Source organism: Mastomys coucha, unplaced genomic scaffold (assembly GCF_008632895.1).
Source record: "Mastomys coucha isolate ucsf_1 unplaced genomic scaffold, UCSF_Mcou_1 pScaffold14, whole genome shotgun sequence".
Lineage (NCBI taxonomy): Eukaryota > Metazoa > Chordata > Mammalia > Rodentia > Muridae > Mastomys > Mastomys coucha.
The window spans coordinates 132,698,507-132,719,123 of record NW_022196896.1 but is presented as its reverse complement, the minus strand read 5'-3'; the positions used below and the strand labels follow the sequence as shown (position 1 = coordinate 132,719,123).

The window sequence follows — 20,617 nt, the reverse complement described above, 5'->3', positions numbered from 1 at the left end:
CCTGAGCCTCGATCCTCCTCAACTTAGTCTACATGCTAAATTTCAGAACAGTGAGAGGTGTCTTAAAAAAGCAGGTGGCAAACAGGAGAGCGCTTGCTTCACACAGGTGGAAGGTGAAGATTGACTGACCTCCACACATGTACCACAGCAAGAATCTGCCCTCGCAGACACACATACGTACACACTGCACACAAAGACACATACACAAAAATATGTATTTTTATGTTTCATTGAGATACAAGAAAAGCTGTTAGTGTCATTTCCCTTCAAATTCTACAAAGTTAAATGTTTTCAAAGGTTAAAAATAATCCCAAAGCCACCACAAACAAGTTTTTGGACAAATATACTGATTTCAATGAAAACAAGAGATATAAACTGGCCTGGAAGGGCAGGGACCGCACAGCAGCAGTCCTGAGAACATCCTCCCTAGAAGCTGGCAATACCTGAAGAGAACTCTGTGCTTGCTGCTTTACTTTTGTCTCTTTTGCATGAGAACCCTGCCTGAAGGCCGTGATTGCCTGACAGAGACAGAAGAGGCACCTGGAAGGACGCCTGGATGGGACAACCAGCCTGACCAACTCACCTCCCTCCCCAAACTTCACCTTTGTCTCCGCCAGAGGTCCTTTCCAAGGGTCCCACTTAACAGCTGGCTATTGCCCCTCTCCTGAACCCCTCCCTCTGCACTGTTTCCTTCCTTTCTCTGAAACTCCTATAATGAAATCCTCCTTTCTGAAACTTGCCCTCTGTGGTTCATGAATGTCATTCTTCAAATTCTTGAGACAAGAATCTGAAATCCACTGACTCAGTGAAAGCTTTATGTGACTATGTGTGTGTTCAGCACCCTAACGTCTGAGCCAAGCCCATGCAAGAGTCCCAAGAAGGACCCTACTGCTCTCAGAGACACCCTGGTATTCCCACAGCAATTGTCTAAATTAGCACAGATAATGTAGTCTGTTTATTTTTGTTCCTAAAGACAAAACAAACAAACAAACAAACAAAACCCATTTAATTTTAGAAAGAATAAGAGGTTCTTGCCTTCATGACTTTTGCCAGGAACATAAAAGATACCTTTTATAACTGGGAGAGAATGAAGAAGCAGTCTGTAAAGATCTTCAACAAAAGACAAAGTTCTCTCTGGGAGAAAACAAAACAAAACAAACAAACAAACAAACAGAAAGATGGACCAGATTCACCCTGTCTCTTTCCCTACAAAAGAGTTTTCAAGAAGAGGTGTGCCTATTAATGTTTAGTAACTGACTCTCTGGGAAAAATTGTACGTGTCACATATGTTTACTTTACATATAAAGTGCATACTACAAAATTTAAAAATGGGTTCAGGGAGATGGTTGATTATACACTTGCCATATAAGTGTTAAGACTTGAGTTTGGATCACCTTACCCATGTAAAAAGCCAAGTGTGGTAGGTAGTGTGTAGCTACCTGTAGTCTAGCTCTAAGGAGGTCAAGAGAGGGAGAACCCTTGAGGTTCAGCCTAGCTGGTCAACTACTACCAGATTAGTGAAGTCAATGTCTATTAAGAGACCCTGTCTCAAATGAACAAAGCAGGTAGTTACAGAGAATGACACTTAGTGTTGATCTCTGGCCTCCACATTTATGTGAATACCTGTGGGGGTCCAGCTCCTGACAGTTCCTGAGGAACATGTATACCACCCATGCACACAAAACAAAATAAAAATACACTACACCCATCTTTGTAAACTCCACATCACCCAAAGTTACCCAAAGAAGCTCTTGGTTTCTGCTGAGCCTTTGGCTCTACAGACAACCTACAGCAACAGTGGATGGTGTGTGCTTCTATCATGGATGTTGCTTCATGTGTGTCTATGAACAAGTGGCTGTTGAGGGTAGAATAAAAAAGATATACATAAGACAAGACTCTCTGTAGACAACACAAATATAGCCTGTAGTTTTTGCTACCCTGCTTTAAGCTCAGGGCAGATCATGCAACCAGCCCCTTGGATCCTCAGATGAAACACACACACACACAGACACACACACACACACACACACACTAGCTTATTTTTCAACCTACCTTATTGACTTAATTGCTGGGCATTTCTAGTCTCCCACCTGAGGAAACAAGCAGACTAGGGCCACTCCACCCTCGATCTCATCTGGCTAGTCACCTTTTCTCCCTCTGAAGCATGAGGAAATCTCCCTTTTCCTTTCTGCTTCCCTTAAACTCCTGCAGGGACCTGGAAGTCCCGCCTCTTTTCTCCCTCCCAGCAATTGGCTTCTGGCATCTTTATTGATCGATCAAGAACCAATTGTGGAACAGGACCTTAGAATCAGAACCACCCACTACACACAAGTCACTGATCTAAAGATTATAAGAGTAGTCTCTTATTTATCTGTTCTATTTACAATGTAATAGCTGCACACACACTTTAAGCTTAACTCTAGCTCATGAACAATCGATCAATTTTTGCAAATGTAGACAGTCATCAACTCAGTCAAGACCTCAGTTTCAGTGTGTAGCCTGCTAACTTTCTTTTATGTAAATACCCTTATCAAGACTGATCCCAAGCTACCAGCATGATGTTCTTGAACTCAGCTCAGGGCTGCAGGGGAGATACGAGCAGTAGCAGACTACCATATATTTCTGTCATATAAGTAAAGGTGCAAATATCCTTGAAGGCATAAGAAATAATACATTTTAAATGACTAGAAAACATTTCTTTCTTTTCTGTATGAGTTATTTCTCTGTTGCTGTAATAAAACACGATGACCAAGACAACTAATAAAATAAAGTGTTTGATTCTGTGTTTCCAGAGGACTAGAGTCCTTAACAGTAGGACAAAAGCATAGTAGCAGGAATAGCTGAGAGTTCACATCTCCAAACATTACAGAGATATGTGCATCTCAGCAAGAAGTCACCTCACATACCGGGAAACGAAGGAAGCGCCATTTAACTATGCTAGCCCTGCTCTTGGCTAATGCCCAAGGAAGATGTGGCCTCAGACAGAAGATTCTACCACAGGAGACTGCATACTCCCTATGCTTATACACTCCACAAAAACTGTCATCCTTAAATCTCTGTCAGGTCCCAGCCCCAGATTACACTGCAAACACTTGTAACAGAGACAGGACACACAAGTTTGGCCACTTAAACAAATAAGAGATTCACACAACAAAAATATTAAAATGTTGCCAGAATTATTTTTAATACAGCAGTATCATCCTTTTTTGAACTACTGTTACTTGGGATCATTTTTGTCCACAAGGCATCATTATGTTTTTCTGATAAAAAGGGACTTAATGCCAGACCAGAATTTAATGGTGGTAGTGACCTGCAATGCTCCCCTTGAGCTGTTATGGGAATGAGGCCTAATGGTTGCTTTACATTTTAACATCCCAAATTTCCCTTTTCTCTAACAGGCCTGATTAGCATGTTATTTTGCTTTGGGACATTTGAGAGGCAATGTTCCTTAAGGTAAATTTCATTTCTGTAACTTAATGTCTCCTAAGCAAATCTATTAATAAATTCTTTATAACATTAGTTTAATTACTTTGAGTTTCTTCTACATCAAAACCCACAGAAGACAAAGAACATAATGGAACTGACTTGAGGCTCTGAAACCTGTAAGCCCACCTCCTCTAACAGGAAGTGACACACCTCTTCTAACAAGGCCACACCTTCTAATCCTTCCCAGCTTGTTCTACAAACTTTTGAACAATTATTCAAGCAGGGTCTATGCTTACTCAAACCACCATAATGACTTTTAATTTATTTAGTCACAAATTGGTATCGTTTACTTTTTAGTAACAGTTATGTTTAACAGGGAGCTTACCACATTCCTGGAAATTTAATGACTGGTTCTTGGGAACCAGTACAAACTAGCTCTTGAATATCACTGGCTGTAAATACAGGGAGTTTATTTGCTGACTTACAAAGGAATACTTGGAAGATCACATCCCCAGGCCTGGATATGACACACACAATGTCCAAACCACAATGAGATTGTATGCTTGGAAAGACGACAGCAGAAAGCAGCTTCCCAGGAACCAATAAATATAGTCTAGGTAGCATAATCATCAAAAACTCTGCAAGAACTCCTTAGCTAGAATCTTGATTTTAATAACCAGTTAGAATGCATACTGAAAGTGATATTTAACTTGAGTTTTAATGGAAGCACCAAGAGTCTATGTCCAGAACTTCTAACCCTGTACTCTGTAATAAGATCTCTGAGTGACTGAGAACACAGAAAATTAGTTGTAAAGTAGCTGGTCTGTGTTGTTTGTTTGTTTGTTTGGTTGGTTGGTTGGTTTTCTGAGACAGGGTTTCTCTAAGTAGCCATGGCTATCCTGGAACTCACTCTGTAGACCAGGCTGACCTCGAACTCAGAAATCTGCCTGTCTCTGCTTCTTAAATGCTGGGATTAAGGGCGTGCGCCACCACTGCCTGGCTTGGTGTGTGTTTTATTCAGATACTTGGTTCTCACTGAGGAATTGATGACAGTGCCTTATTCCACATGACTGAATGACCCTCCCTGCTCCAACTCCCTCTGTGCTACCATGACTCCAATCTACTGTGTCCTGAGATGTCAGCTGATGGCTCACAGTCTTGGAGACAAAGTGAGGCCTTTTTAAAAAAGTATTTATCATCATTATCATCATTAATATTATTATTTAAAAATATTGCCAGTTCTCCTTTACTGACAATACAACTAAGATATTTTATGTTGGTCATTTCAGTTATCTTAGGATTGATGGATAATGGTTAGCTACAGTGTGGCCCTCATTATTTTTAATTGTATTATGTGTGAGGGGAAGAGGAAAGGAGTAGGGAGAGAGGGAGAAGGAGAGGGAGAGGGAGGGTACGTTGTGCATGTGTGTACAGGTATGATTGCCTACAAAAGGGTATGTGAAGGCCAGATGTTGACATTGGCTATCTTCCTAAATTGCTTTTCACCTTCCTTTTGAGATAGTTTCAAAGAACTTGGAGCTCTCTTCTCTACTTTGGCTGGGCAGGAGCCCTGAGGTCAACCTGTCTCTATGCTCTGTCTACCCTCTACACTTACAGTTACAAGTATACGACAGAACCTAGATTTTTTTACATGGATTGTAGGGATCTGAACTTAGCTACTCATGCTTAGGTAGTAAGCACTTTACCCTTTGAAGTGTTTCTCGTAACTAGGTCCTTTCTTATCCACAAACCCACAGTCATCTCTGCATCCTGGAGTTTTTGTATCTGAGGACTGGACTATGCAAGTCAGTAGCTCTCCATATATTGCATTCCCTGGGTCTTTGCTTGGGTTTAGCAATGATAATCAGGCCAAAATGGGACCTCTGTTAGATCTCCATCCCAAGAAGATCTTTTCTTCTTTCCCTGTGCCGGGAGTGCAGACAGAGATGATGAGTAGCCATGTTACAATCACAGAATCTGCTTGCTGTACCGTGAGGGTGAGAAGACACAACACTGAGATGCTGAGGTTTCTACTAGTAAATGTTCACACTGTGTGGGAAGGCAGGTGTCTTCGTTACTCTGCTGTCTTTTTTCTGTTGCATGTGATAAAAACACCCTGACAAAGGCAACATAAGGGAGAATGGGTTCATTTTAGCTCAGGGTTCAAAGGTTGCACTGCTTCGTGCTAGTGAAGTCAAGAAGGAGCTTGAGAGAGATGCTCACATTTTATCCAGGGTCAGGCAGAGAGCAGTGAACGACTGTTCTCACTCACTCTCTCCTTTTTAAGTTAGTCAAGATTCTAACCTAGGGAATGGCACCACTCACAGTGGGCATGTCTTCTCACCTCAGTTAATCCAATCAAGATAACTCCACACAGGCCCAGAGGCAAGCCCAACTCCTAGGTGATTCTAGACACTACCCCAAACCCCTCCCATAGCAGTCACGAGCAGGCACTAAGGCCACAGGCAGAGGTGGGGTCTCTTGGGTACCCAGGACCATTATTTTCACATTCCACTTCTCAAGAAAAATGGCATACCACATCGTGTTTGACAATGTACTTGGTATACAGCACTGGTTATGGTATTTATAATTATGATGTTCTCTCCCATTTTCTCTCTACTAACTGGGTGGGGATAAGTGAGTTTGTCTTTATACCCTGCTTACAAAGTCTGGATGCAAGACGATGATCGTTTAAAATCGTGACAGCTTGCTCCCTAAAAACTTGACAGCTTTTCACCCTTATACAAACGGAATGAACATCGGTTTGGATTTGATGACACTATCACTTATGGGGAGTAGCGGTCACTTGAGATCTGGCAATTTTTAAAAAATTTCTCCTAAGTGACTGAGAAGAGGCTTAAGATGATGAGCTATCTGAGAGGGAATTACAAGGCCTTTCACAGCAACACTTCAGAGAACCCAGAGTCCCTTTGTTCTGTATTCATCTCAGCAGCTGATGGGAGAAAGGCTGCATTTCCTAACTTAGAGAAAACCTGTTACCTGGTGACTGCGAATCTTGTCCAAAGAAAATAGGACTGTGAAGGCAACTCTACTGGCAGCAATTTCACAGCAGTCTTTTAGATCTCCTATAAGCTCTTCCTCCGCAGCCGCTTTTCCTTTCCTTCTTTCCTCCCCCTCCCCTCGGCTCTCTGTCTCTCTTTCATTTTGACAAGGTCTTGCTATCTAACTGGGTCCAGCCTCTAACTCAAAATCCCCCTGCCTCAGATAGGAAGTCTGGATACTTCCCTCTTCTTGAGTGGCTTGCTCCTATGGTTCTGATAAAGAAGGCTGTGCTTGGTGGTGCTGGGGCATTCCTGGGCGGAGCATTTGGATGTAGCCATTGACTGGAAAATCTAATTATCAACCTATAGTATAAGGGTTGAGAGGAAATGTATACAGCTTTCCATGGTATTCTGCTCATTTATAAACATACTCATTCCTGATTTACTTATTAAACATAAGTCTTAAGATCATTTGTGTGTTAATATCGCATATGCCACTCACCACTCGAGAGTTGCTACCAACCTCATACTCTCAGGGACAAAATATGCTGTGGTACTTTCTCTGTTGTAGTTTTCAACAGGATATCATACCCTGAGTTGGGGGGGGGGCTTCAGTGTGGATTCTATCGGGGAACTTCACAAACAGATCATTTAAGAGTACCACAGGCTCACAGGCTCACGGCTCACAGGTGAGGAAGCAGTTGTCCTCTCCTAGACCTGAAGATTCAGTTCTACAGCTATGGTGATATTTACCATGACACGTCTGTCTTCACAGTCTCTCAACCCAGCCAAATGTTCATCTTCTCTAAGACCAAGACCACTGGGTAACACTGTCTAGGACTTCTGAGACGCAGGAAGGACTGGCCTTGTAATTCTGTTTCATAGTAACCACAGTAACTACGTTATTTATGCTCTTATTTACAGGTATAGAAATGTACTGGCTGAAACTGGCCTACTTTAGTCACTGCGGAGCTTGCTCCGTTAGTCTGCTCTGCACAAGATGCTCTGCTGATTACAGAAGCCTCTGAGAAGCCCAAGTGCAAAAGTCTGGAATGGCAGCATTGTAAGTGGGGATGTCTCCTCAGGGCCATGACCACATCGTGGCCAGCTGGGCTGGATGACAAAGCACACTGACCAGGAATGCCACTCTGCAGTGTCTCCTGTGGCAGACAAGCCTCTATTTCCTGTTATTTCTTGTTTCTGCTCTATTTCACAACATGGCTTCTGTTAGCACATTTCACGTGGAAATACTTAGCCTCTGGAAGACACTGAAAACCCCTTACTGTTGGACTCATGGTGTTTGAGACTTGTTAAATTCCCCCTGGAATCTTTCTTGGGTATTTCTAACAAAATCAGAGTTACAAGAATAACTTCTTAGATGTATAATTATAGTGAAAATCAGGGTTAATATCACAAAGGTAAAGAAGTGGAGCTCTCTCCTCTGTCTACCCTTATCCAAGCCTACATTCCTTCCACCAAATGGCCTTAAACATCCCTTGGAGAAACATGCTTTCAAATTACACTTTCAACTCAACAGGACCAAGAGATTCCATTCCTGCTGTGGAAGTATTACTGAATGGCGTCCTCTGTATGCTGCTTGAGGCCCAAGTCAGATAATATAGATCGGAACTGCCTTTTCTTATTTTAAAACCGTTTGATTTATAAACACTATTAGGAAATAGCACTCTTACTATTCAGGGCTCCATTCAGACAAACTTGAAAGTAGGCCTGGGTTTCTTTTCACCAATCACCAGGCCTTCATCGGACTTTCTGCAGCACAGCTCTCTTCCCAGACAGTAGAAACCATCACCCATGAAAGACTCTCTTTGCCAGTGCCGCAAGGCTAATCCTCACTGCCAGAGGCTTCACCAATCCTGCTCCAGTAAACACCAGATTTGTGGCATCCAACCCTGGTATGTGGATGCACCAGATGTACCTCGTCATGTGTATGATCTTGGGTCTTCCTTACTGTTGGGCAGTAAGCAAAACGGTCTGTAAGGACCATGTTTCTCAACACACAGCAACTGTCAAGTGGAGGAGAAGCACGTGGCCCTAGCATGATGTTTATATAATGCAATGTTCTTATTCCCTGTATCCTGAGAAGAAGGCAGGGGAGTTTAGAATCTGTGAATTTTGTAAGAAACAGCCAGCAAGACTGTATTTGCATTGCATTCTTTGTTCCCCAGCATCGACTTTCAAATCTCTGCTATCCCCTGGGTATTTCTAAAACATTCTTTCCTGTATTAATTAGCCAAGTTTCTGTGGCTGCAACCCAGGAACTCTCATAAGGAACCTTGGCTTTGTGTTGGCCAAACTGCATGTTCCATCTGTCCTGAAGCCACTCTCTCACCTAGTTCTATATATGCATCACATCATGTTCTAGGTCAGGATATCTATCACACCCAGGGTTGCAGCTAACCAAGCAGGCAATGGACCTTTTACAATGAGCTAGCAACAGAGAGAGGGAATGCCTAGGTCCGTTTCCCAGCTCTAGCTCCAGACATCTGTGTGAATCCTTATTCACACAGTCATGGAAGCTATTGTCAACAGCTGCTCAATCTCACCATGGTCTTTCTCTCAGCTTCTGGATGCTGGCAGTAGACTTTATTCTTTCCCAGCATTCACTCTGCTCTGAAGGAGAGTGATGTCTTAGGGTTTTACTGCTGTGAGCAGACACCATGACCAAGACAATTCTTATAAGGAAAACATTTAATTGGGGCTGGCTTATTATATATCTATTAGATATGTTAGATCCATATCATCTAACTTGGGCCTCAAGCATCATCTACATTTTCATCTGAAGGTTGCTAGCAGAATACTGGCCTCCAGGCAGCTAGGATGAGGGTCTTAAAGCCCACACCCACAGTGCCACACCTACTTCAAAAAGACCACATTTACCCAAACAGGGTCATACCTTATAATAGTGCCAATCCCTGGACAGAGCATATACAAACCATCACAGATAGGGAGCATAGTGGGTCAGAGAAGTAAGGATTGCATAGTGCGAACTCCATGGGTCAGAGGGTCTATCAAAAGTCAAGTAGATTTTAATTTGCCCAGCTTGGGACCCTGGCAGATTTCCTGTCAGGAACTCAGGATAAAGTTTAAAGCTCTTCTAAGGCTCAGTTCCACCTGGGGTCAGAAAAATGTCTGTTTTCTTAACCTTAATAGTCTGCTCTCCATTTTGATTATCCAGCAAAGCTGCCTTTTTAAAAGATCTTTTCCGGGACCCTTTTCCAGTCTACATTACAGTGCCATTCTTCTAAAGTTTCCAACTGCTAATGTCTAATTGACAATTAAAAATACTCTGTCATTCATCTTTTAGAACATTTTTTCTTTCCTTTTTAAAAAGAATTATTTATTTAATGTATGAGTGTTCTGCTACATGTATACCTGCAGGCCAGAAGAGCGTGCCAGAGCCTATTACAGATGGTCACGAGCTACCATGTGGTTGCTGGGAATTGAACTTAGGACCTCTGGAAGAGCAGACAGTGTTCTTTAAACACTAAACTATCTCTCCAAGCCTTAGGATGATTTTTTAAAGGTTTAATTTTATTTTTTAATTTTGTCTTTATATATGTGCATTCGGTCTCTGCAGAGGCCCAAAGAGGGAGTCAGATCCCTGGAACTGAAGTTACAGATGGTTGTGAGCTACCATGTGGGTTCTAGGATCTAACTGGGGTCCTATAGGACGGCATACAGTCTTCATAACTGACAAACCATTTCTCTAGAGGAAATGCTAAAAGTTCCTCCCATGGGTGGTGCTGGCGGTAGCGATGATGGTAGAGTGTGTGTATGTGTGTGTGTGTGTGTGTGTGTGTGTGTGTGTGTGTGTGTGCGTGTGCGTGTGCGTGTGCGCGTGGATGAAAGTGAGTATACATGTGTGTGTACATATATGCAGAGACTGGAGTATCTCCAATCACTACCTACTTTATGGCTTGAGACAGGGTCTCTCACTGAGCCTGGAGCTCAATTCAGCTAAGTTAACTGGTCCCTGAGCCTCAGGAATCTTCCTATCTCTGTCTCTACATAATTTGAATTAAGGAGGTCTTCCACCACACCCAGCTTTTTACATGGATATTGGGAATACAAAAGCAGGTCTGTCTGCTACTGTGGCACACTTTCTGTCTACCGCACCATTCCCCCAGCCTCAGGAAATGAATTCTTTGATGAGTTTTTTCTCTAGCCATGTCTATGGCTGATATTCCCTCCCCCACCCGCCTGGGTCTATTAGCAGTGATTTATTTCCAATCAATAATGATTCAATTTATTTGCAGAAGTCCCTTATGTGACTCAGTTATGTCCGTCACATAAATAACTCATTGTGACCTGGCTGACTGGCTCTCATGGTGATATAATGTGCTTAACCCAATTACCAGATTGATCACAGAGCCCAGAATGGTTAATGAAGAAAAATAGCTCCAATCTCTCTTTAGAAACAGATGTCAAGGAAGCAATAGAGAAAGTCAGAGTGATCATAAAATTATGTCATTGTGAGAACATTCAAAGAAAAGAAAGTTATATGTTTTGAGTTGTGAGTATCAATGTCTAAAAATACTTAAGAGGAACCCTTTAGGGTTCATTAGCTTAACAGAGGACGAAGAATTTACACAATACCTTTCAGACACTAAAAATACTTGTCTTGGGCTGAGGGGGAGGGGTACATTAAATGGTTGAGTGTTTTCTGAGCATCCATGAAGCACTGGATTCGACCCCAGCACCACATGACTGACTGAGCTTGCTGGTAAATGTCTGTAATCCTGGAGGCACTCAGGAGTTGGTGAGCAGAGGATCACAAGCTTAGGGTGTGCTTAGCTCCGCTGAAAGTTTAACAAAGCCAGCCTAGGATATCAGATCCTGTCTCAAGAACAAACATCAACAACAATAACAACAACCTCATTTTACTAAAGTATTCCTTCTCCATCTAAACACAGTTGCAGAGTCATCTGTTTCAGTCTTTCCAGAGGACTTGGGGTCAAGGTGAGGTGAAGTGAGCATGTGGCCAGGACCCTCTCTCTGAATTACAACTGGGTCTTCATTTCCTGAAGCTCAGGGCACTAGGCGACCTTCCAAGCAGTACTTCTGCCAGACAAGCCATAAGGCCACAAAGGGCACTTTTGTCCATGTGAAGGTTTTACACAAATGTCCTGTTTTCTTGCATTTCCTAATAGTATCGGGCATGGTGCGTTATCTCCATACCTTCCAATCATCAGAGCTGGGGCAGCCTGGTATTCACTGAGGTTTGGATTCCAAGGATATCTCTGGAAGGGTTGAAAGGGAGACCCCAGTGACTGGAGTAAAAAACATGAGAGAAGGGACTGAGTGCACATTTATCAAGTGTGTGTGATGCTGTCTTAGGGTTTGTATTGCTGTGAGGAAACACCATGACAGAAAAGGAAGCTGGGGAGGAAAGGGTTTATTTGGCCTACACTTCCACATTGCTGTTCATCATTGAAGGAAGTCAGGACAGGAACTCACACAGGGCAGATCCCAGAGGCAGGAGCTGATGCAGAGGCCATAGAGGGGTGCCGCTTGCTGGCTTGTTATTATAACTTGCTCAGCCCGCGTTCTTATAGAACTCAGGACCCAGGGTAGGGACGGTGCCACCCACCATAGGCTGGGCCCTTCCCCATCTAATTAAGAAAATGCCCTATAGCTGGATCTTATGGAGGTGCTTTCTCTATTGAAGTTCCCTCCTTTGAGATAACTCTAGTTTGTGCCAAGCTGACATACAACTGGCCAGCACAGTTATGTTTACTAGTTTGATAGATGTTTTAAAGATAAGCTCTTTGCTTTTCTACCAATTTGGGGAGGATATTTGGTTAGCTCTCACATTTCCAGGTAGGGATGAGAACAGTATTTCCAGTGCGTGGCAGTGCCATTATCTAGACCCAGACTCGGCTCTCTGGCCTTTCTGACTGTTCTCTTCTCTGCACTCAGTACGTAGTCTTGTTGCACCCAGGGCCCCCATATTCTGTAGGTCTCCAATGCATCTTTATGCCCACCGACAGACAGAGCTACGTCCAAAAATCTGTTAACCCTCAACACATTCTAATAGCAGATAATGAGTATAAATTATACACACACCTATAAAGAAATATAATGCGCCAAAATAAGTGTAATTACCACTTAATTATTTTTATGCTAGTGGTATTTAACCTTTAGCATACTAAAAGTTACACAAAGAAACATAAATTGAGCCCTGCTTATGTGCTTACATCAAGTAAGGAAGTATGCATTTTACATCTCAGGAAACCTTTTATGTTAACACCTAAAGGCCTGGATTCAGGGGGCAGACAGCCTGATATGAGTTGGAGCCTTGCTACATCCTGACCTGGTGTCCACAGTCCGGATGTAACTGGGTGCTTCAAACACCTGCTGAAGCATCTGCGGGCTGACGTTTTAACACCTACAGCAGAATGGGACCTGGTGCAAGGCAAGCTCCTTCCTTTCAAATGTGCAGAAACAAGTCTACAAACTAGCATGTTGCTCGGGGTCCCATGGTTGGCTGGTGTTAGGCTGGTGTGGACACCCATGTCTCCTGATTCTAAGCCCAGTGCTTGGCACAGGGAACTCAAACTTGCTGCCACTTATCCTAACTCCAACAAACAGAAAGTGCCATTTCAGAACGAATGCCCATGGTCCACTGTCCAGATAACTTTATTTTCCCGAAGGTCCTCCGGTGGACTTGCTTCACCACCTGGCCACCTGTCACTACCTTATGCTATCATCCCTAGCCTGAAGGTCTTCTTTAACCCTTGTCTCTGCTTCTTCTCTTTCAATCCCGGGGATCAGTTAGAATCATTTAGGGCTACCATCGAGGTCACAGCTTCAGGGAGAATACTCCCCTCCCCGTAGTGGATAAGCCTGAGGATTGGTGCACAGCCTTTCTTCCCATCTTAATAGATTTCTTGCTGGTTTCTCTTTTGGGTTACAGATGATCTGATCCAGCCCTTAGAGACTATAAGTCACATCAGGTCTGCCCATCTGAAGGGCTCATAGAAGGAGCTTGAATAACACATTCAGCCACACAACATGTGCAGTCTAGCATCTTTCTGAAACCTGAAAACTCAAGGATGCTGACAAGAGCTACACTTTGTAGCTCACACAAAAATGATACTACACACAGAACTTGGTTTTTGTTGGCCAATTCAGTGCTATGAAGCAATATGAATTCACTTGTAAGAATCCCTTGGCTAGCCTGAAAGGTAAGAAGCTCTACCCTGAAGAGTACTATCCACTTCACCAAGTCACTTGTATCCCACCCGTTCATTCAATTTGTTCATCCATTCATCACCAAGCCTTCTGTCCTAGTTAAGGTTACTATTACTGGGATGAAACACCATGAGCAAAAGAAACTTGGGGGAGGAAAGGGTAAGGGTTTATTTCCCTCACAGTTCCATATAACCGTTCTTCATCAAAAGCACTGAGGGCAGGAACTCAAGCACTGAAGGAACCTGGAGGCAGGAGCTGATACAGGGGGGGATGGAGGGGTGCTGCTCTCTAGCTTGCTTATCATGGCTTCTTCAGCCTGCCTTCTTAAGAACCTAGGACTACCATTCCAGTACCAGTACCAACCACAATGGGCTGGGCCCTCCCCCCAGCAATCACTAGTTAAGAAAACACCCTCCCTACAGGCTTGCCCACGGACTGATGGACTGATTTTTATGGAGGCATTTTCTTCATTGAGGCTCCTTCCCCTCAGATGACCTCAGCGTGTGTCAAGTGGATATACAACTATCCAGCACACCTTCCGTTCTGGAGTGTGCTATGTGAAACAGGAGGGTCTCTAGGGTATAAAAGCAAAGAATGATACCAGCCCTTCCAACAGCTTGTAGTTGGGTAGAAAGAACCAACTTGCTGGAAAATAGTAATTCGATCTTGAGGTAGCAATGGGTTTTCCCCTCGGGCTTTCTTCTCCTTGGTGTTTCATTCTGAGAAGTTTCCTGGTTCCATCTGGGCTTTGGGAGGGTTGGGGGGTGGGGGAGAGGACCATGACCTATTAGCAATCACTCAAGTGGATGCCAGAGCAAAGACACACACAGGGCATGGTGGTCTGGTGAGTCTACCTTCACCACTGAGCAGCATGAAATTATTATTCCTGTAACAAAGCAAGAGCAATTTCTAGAAAGTGGCAGAGGGAGTAAGAGGTGGGGGAGGGGACTTTGATTGATGATCTCTAAGAGGTTTCACCGGGGATTCTGGGAGAGAATTTTGAAAGCAGTCCCAGCCAGAAATACAATCAGGAGAAAGACTTTATTGCACTTTCGGGTATGTTATATACATTGTGTGTGTGTGTGTGTGTGTGTGTGTGTGTTTATAACCCTCTCCCTTAAAGAGCTCCCTGAAGATACCATTCACTGAGCCCGTGGCAATCAGGAGTACTTTTCAGACAGTCTGGAAACAGTATCTGTCAGGGATCAGGACTGGGTGGAGGAAAGGGATGTTGGGAATGAGGTAAGAGTCTGGCGTTGCAGTCTGGAGGGTATGGGAAGGAAGCTCATTCATGCAGTGCAGAGGGATGGCTTGAGCAGAGGGGAAATCAGATTCACTGTAACTTAGACTAGCAAACGTCAGTGCCACCCAGTTCTTCAATTTCTGACTCGGAGGAGAGTGTCACATTTAAATGAGAGTGTCACATTTTCTCCCTTTCTTCCCCAGAGCACCCATTCCAGACCTAGCCTTTCGCCTCTTGCCTAAGGCATGGTTTCTGTCTCACTTCTGACTGCCAGGCAGGAAATGTTCCTAGCCATGGGATAAGCCTCGCGTTTGAAGGGGGCGAGGAGGAGGTTGAGAAGAGGAAAAGAGAAACAAAGGAAGAAAAACATAAACTTTACTAGAGCAGCTGGCTGGAGCCAAGCTTCAGGCAGGTTTCCAGTTTCCTAGAAGCAGGGACCCGTGGGCGTGGCCCTCGGTGTATGCTAATCTGCCTGTTGTACTCTGTGGGCGTGACTCTTAGTTATGCTAATCTGTGCGCCTTGTTTTGTGGGCGTGACCGCAGTGTATGCTAATCGCCGCTGTACTCTGTGGGCGTGGCCCTCGGGCGGGCGGGGCCGTCCTAGCTGCGGAGCCTTGGGGCGCCGGACGCTCGGGGCCGCTGACCCGCTCCCGGAGCTGGTCCACGTTGGTCCGGGTCTTTGTTCTGGGTCGGCGCGGGGACATGCGCCGCTGAGGATGGAGGTGGAGGACTCGGGCGGCGTGGTGCTGACCGCCTACCACTCACACGCGCGCTCGCAACCGCAGGGCGCGGAGCCACGCTGCGCGTCCCGGGCCAGCCATCCGCTCAGCAGGTACGGAGCGGCACCGCGGGCCGCACGCGCGTCGGGCGGGGCGGGGAGCGGGCAGCGCTAAGGCAAGTTTTCGTGGAGTTGATAACTGAGACTTGCTCTTTGTATGGTCCTGATTGGAGATGAGAAATGGCCTGGGCGAAAGTCTGTGTGTGGCTGGCTGAGGCTAGAGGGGTACTTGTAGTGTTGACGCAACTTTATGAAGAGTTGGATAAACATACCATTTCTGTGGAAGGCTCTCACCACGTACTGGAGAAATCTTAAAATATTACCAAAAGCCAAACACAAGCCAGATGAAAAAAAAAAAAGTTCTCGCAGACACTCAGATTAACTATTTGGAGCTAAAGTTTCTCTCAAAAGGAAACCTCCACTGAAGTAACAATTTCACTTCTACTGTAAATACCCTCAATTGTGTAAATACAGTGATGTCATTATTTGATGACTGCTGGTGCCGATTGTATACTGCCAACTCAATTCCTGTTTATTTCTTTGGGTGACCGTGTGCATTTAGTAAATCGAGGGTCTGGAGTACATTGCTCTGGCATGTCCATCTGTTCTGCCAAAGACGGAAGGACAAAATATTCCAAATGTGAGATGGTTTGCTCTCTGGCATGTTTAGGAGAAGTTCCTTTGCTATCCTCAACCACTATATCCGTGGATGGTTTTACTTATTTATTTTGAAGCCTACACTAAGGCGTGTTTTGCTGTCTCCTAATGGCATCTTACATCACTATTATTTTCAATTACTTGTTTTTCCTCACACTCTTAACTTTATGTGATTATAATTACTGCAGTTTCCCAATCTAATTGATTTGTGACTATGTCACAGAATATGCTTTGGAAGGTATCCATGAGATGAACCACTCGCACTGGCTTAGGAACTACACCGATCTTAGCTAACAAAGAAATTATTGTTTCTTCCAGAGAGAGCAGGTTGAGTCAAATCTCATTTTAAAACAGACAGTGAGAAATGGACCAGTTTCCTCTGGCAGCCGAGTCATGCACATCATTTAAACACAGCTTGAAGATACAAACTATCCTTTGTCTTGAGGGTGTAATTCTTTAGAAGAAGGTACCATCTTGGACCATTATGACTTATCCTACCAGTGACTAAATAGATGGGATTGGATGCAAGGCAGGGGCCAGTTTTCTACATTCTTAAGTGGCTTGGGTGTAGCTTAAGCCCTAGCAGCTGTCCGTGGGCATCAGCCAGATAGCTGAAAGCGAATTGAAGGGAGATTTTTTTTTTTATTAGCTCAGCATGTGGTCTTGTAGAATGGTAATGAGTGAGAGTGAGAGAGCTGACTGATATCATAGTCAGTCAGTTGGGTCTAAGTTTGTAATGTTGCCAGTTGCCTTGTATCCCATAGGACCCTCTGATGCTCACTCCTCTGAGGCAGGGCATGGGAGTGTGCAGCCCTCCTTCCAGCCCCAGAACAGCAGAATTATGGGAGGATAGCTTAACTCCTTGGCCCTCAGAAGCACTGAACATAGAGGTTTCTGTGTTTTCTAGGAGCCAGAGGATGCTACATCATCCATCATGTATCTGATAACAGAAATTATCAGGCCCAGTTATTAACCTTTGACTTACTAGCTGCTGATCAATTCCTCCCTTCAAACCAAGAAGTGAGATGGTATTGTCTGCTTTGGGAGAAAGCACCTCTCTCTTTCACCAATGCGATTTCCTTAAACTTGCCTGTGTGTTTGGGGTCTACTCGTGGAACAGTGAGCAGCCTGGCTCTTGGAATGTGGCTCTGACTTCCCAAAGATTGTCATTCTTTAGCACTTGCTAGCACAGGTAGAAATCAAAGCTAAACTTTCCTCCTTCCTCCTCAGACCTCAACTACACCTAGTTGTTTTGAGTTTAGGGTCTTATTTTTTTTCCCCACAATTATATCCAAATAACAAAGAAGTTTCTGGTACAATGTAATCCAAGTAAATATTTCTTGAGGAAATTAATGGATTCCTACTAAGATTTATAAAATGGCCAAGATAAAATGACAGGATTTTTAAGAGCCAAACTCAACCTGTCTGCATAGACTGTGTGTTAGTAACCTGTCAAGCACTGGGAAACATGAAGATAAATGGGATGTTCTTCCTGGGACGGACCTGTGGGCAGACAGCAGAATCGTCAGCAAAAAAAAAAAAAAAGGGTGAAACAATAGAACCTTTGGAAGGAACGAAGTGATACAATTCCTAATATAAGAATGTTCAGGTATAACCGGATTTCCAACTTCCAGTTCAAATTCGGGGGCGTAGCAACTGGAGTCCGTACTGCTGCCTGCCAGTACTGTCCGAAGCTGAGGAAGAGTAATAGCTGCCCATTGTGCTGGTCTTGGGAGCCCCCGTTTGCCACACTCTTTCTGCTGCTTCTCTGCAGTGAAGTCGACCGTTTACCTAATTCTCTTTGGGGTCTGCCATTGTTTATTTAATTTTGTTAAAGTAAATAAGTAGTGGACTGTGCCTGTCAGGCCAGGCTTGGGGAAAGATTGTCAGTCCTGCGTAAAGGACCACCCTGTTCCAAGCAGGTGACTTGAGCTGCTCAGAACACCAGCCAACTCGAAAGACATGGCACAAATGCCGGTAACGTCGTTGGTGTGAAGTGGACATTCTTGGTACTTGGTTCCCTAGGAGAGAAGTGGGAAAACTAATAAGGGTCCCAACAACCTTGCTCAAGCACCAGTTACCATTGAAACAAAAGGGATCCATGTAAAAACCTGAGTTTTACAGCTCCCACCTCAGACTTTGGAAGAGTTCGGGGAATCGCTTGTTCATACCTTGTATGTATGTATGTATGTATGTATTACAGCTACATATGGCATATCATAAATGAAACTACCTCCAATCTCAGAAGTACGTGCACTTTAGTGGGACTTCTGGGTACTTAAGAGACCCTGCATTCAGGTTGGCTGGCAATACGTCTTCTCCAGATTTCAATAACAAAAATATCAATATTTGATGTAGATAAGCAGTTTGTGGTGTTTAATATATGTGAATAAGACAAGTCCCTGTTTCCTGGCATTTGTCTCGGGTGTTTGGGGCATTTGAAGTAGGATTGGACTTCCCTTTGAATCTTGTGTTTCCTTCAGAATTCTCTGTTGTTTTCTGTGATTGCTGCTATTACACTCCTTGACTCTTTACTGGGCATAGCCTGGGTAGACTTGATCATTTTCTCATGTAACTTTTGTCTTTTATGATCTCCTCAGGAATTGATTTAAAAGACTTTACAGTCTTTCTTTGCTCAAACTTCTCAGAAGGCAAGTGCTGGTCTCACAGAATCTCCCCTCTGTTTTATTGGAGTGAATAGATGAGATTCTGCAAATATCTGACCTATAAGAATAAACTGTTGAACTTAGTTAGCTTCAGAGCTATGCTTTTTTAGAAAGGTCCCAATCTGATACTGAGGACCCTGAGAATGTTGACAGACATCTAGAATACTTTCACAAATAAAGAGATTTAGCCAACGGTGATGCTTGCTGCCTGAGGTTTCAAGAATTTCCTTGGTTATATGAAGTAATGATTTGGACATTCGTGTGTGTGTGTGTGTGTGTGTGTGTGTGTGTGTGTGGTGATTATTTCTAGTTGTACACTCAACGTCAACAAAAATAAGACCAGAGTAGGATACAAACGTCTCTTCCTCATAAGCCAGTGGAGCCTGAGCCAGGGTCCCCTTGGACTCACCGTTGCAGCTTAGTCCAGGCTTTGGTGAAGGAGACGTTGGATCTCAATATCACAACCACTTTTTATAATGAGAACACTTTGATAAAACAGATTTGATGATGATTAAGAAGTAAATATTTTGGGCAAAACTAATCATAGCAATTGTTAATGATCTATTTGGGGGAAGGGTACTTTTCTGGGTTGAAATTAATTTAAAAGATAGATGCTTCAACAGGTCAGCACTTGTTAAAATAACACATATGTAAGCCCCTATGAGCTTATGCTTGTACAAAGGCCGGCGAACTGGGATGGTGGGCTGCTCCCTAGAAGGCTTAGAAGCAGAAATGGAAATGGAATTCTTAGATGAGGGTAGGTATTTATAGGCCATTTTTTATGTTGTGGTTGAAAGCAGAGCTGAGGTCTCTGGTTTCCTTCATGGACTCCCTGCTGAGTGGAGGTGCCTCCATATGTAGAGCTGTTGCTAAACATCTGGTGTGTTTCCTTTGATCCCATCATTAGGCTAAACATTTGGCCAGTTGCTCTATCCACTTGTAGCTTACTCAGTTCTTCCTGATCCTCGGTCCCCAGTGTAAATCCAAGTACTCAGGAAGTTTAGAGTGACCTGGAAGTACCTTTTCCCCTCAACTTGTAATTTGCATGATGAGCAGTTACATCCTGCTTGAGCCAGGATTTCCCACGGCTCTCTGTCTGCAGCCAGTCCAGTACTCACCTTCACCTAGATTCCTTAAATGTTAGCACGGTACAAAACCTGTGCTGCAATGGTCAGAACCGAAGAAAATGGCCAGGCCTACTACAGTTAACTAAACTACATAGTATATTATTATTTCACTAGTTTCCTTGCTGGAATTAATTTTGTGGCCATATAGTTGAATACAAGATCGCACAGTGATCTTAACTACATCCCCCAAGCCTTCCCTCAGCTGTGGTAATCTGTTTTTTATGACCCTGGCAGTTATTGAAAGCTTGTTGGTGATTTTATGGGAAGTCACTTATAGTGAGTTGGCCCAATGTGTTATGTGTTCTTCTTTTGAATTCAGTGAGAGCATGAGAAAGTTCTGAGGAAGTGACTGTGGACCAGCCTGTCAGGTCCACAACATTAGGATGTCCTAATGATGTTGGTGTTGGTCACCTGGGTCCATGACACTAGGATGTTCTAATGATGTTGGTGTTGGTCACCTGGGTCCATGACACTAGGATGTCCTAATGATGTTGGTGTTGGTC

At 43.8% G+C, this 20,617-nt stretch overlaps 1 protein-coding gene across 2 annotated transcripts in view; it reads left to right on the top strand.

The window, feature by feature from the left end:
- Positions 1 to 14,681: 14,681 nt before the first annotated feature.
- Positions 14,682 to 20,617, top strand: part of Arhgap28 (Rho GTPase activating protein 28) — a 173,841-nt gene continuing 167,905 nt past the window's right edge. Inside the window, exon 1 of one of the 2 annotated variants that reach the window (XM_031368650.1) lies at positions 14,682 to 14,699. Coding sequence is in view for 1 of the 2 variants with exons in the window: in XM_031368647.1 (XP_031224507.1) it covers positions 15,603 to 15,718 (116 nt within the window). In the remaining variant the exon portion in view is untranslated. Of the gene's footprint in view, positions 14,700 to 15,452; positions 15,719 to 20,617 lie in introns of those variants that run through there. The other variant, XM_031368647.1, reaches the window with a different exon arrangement.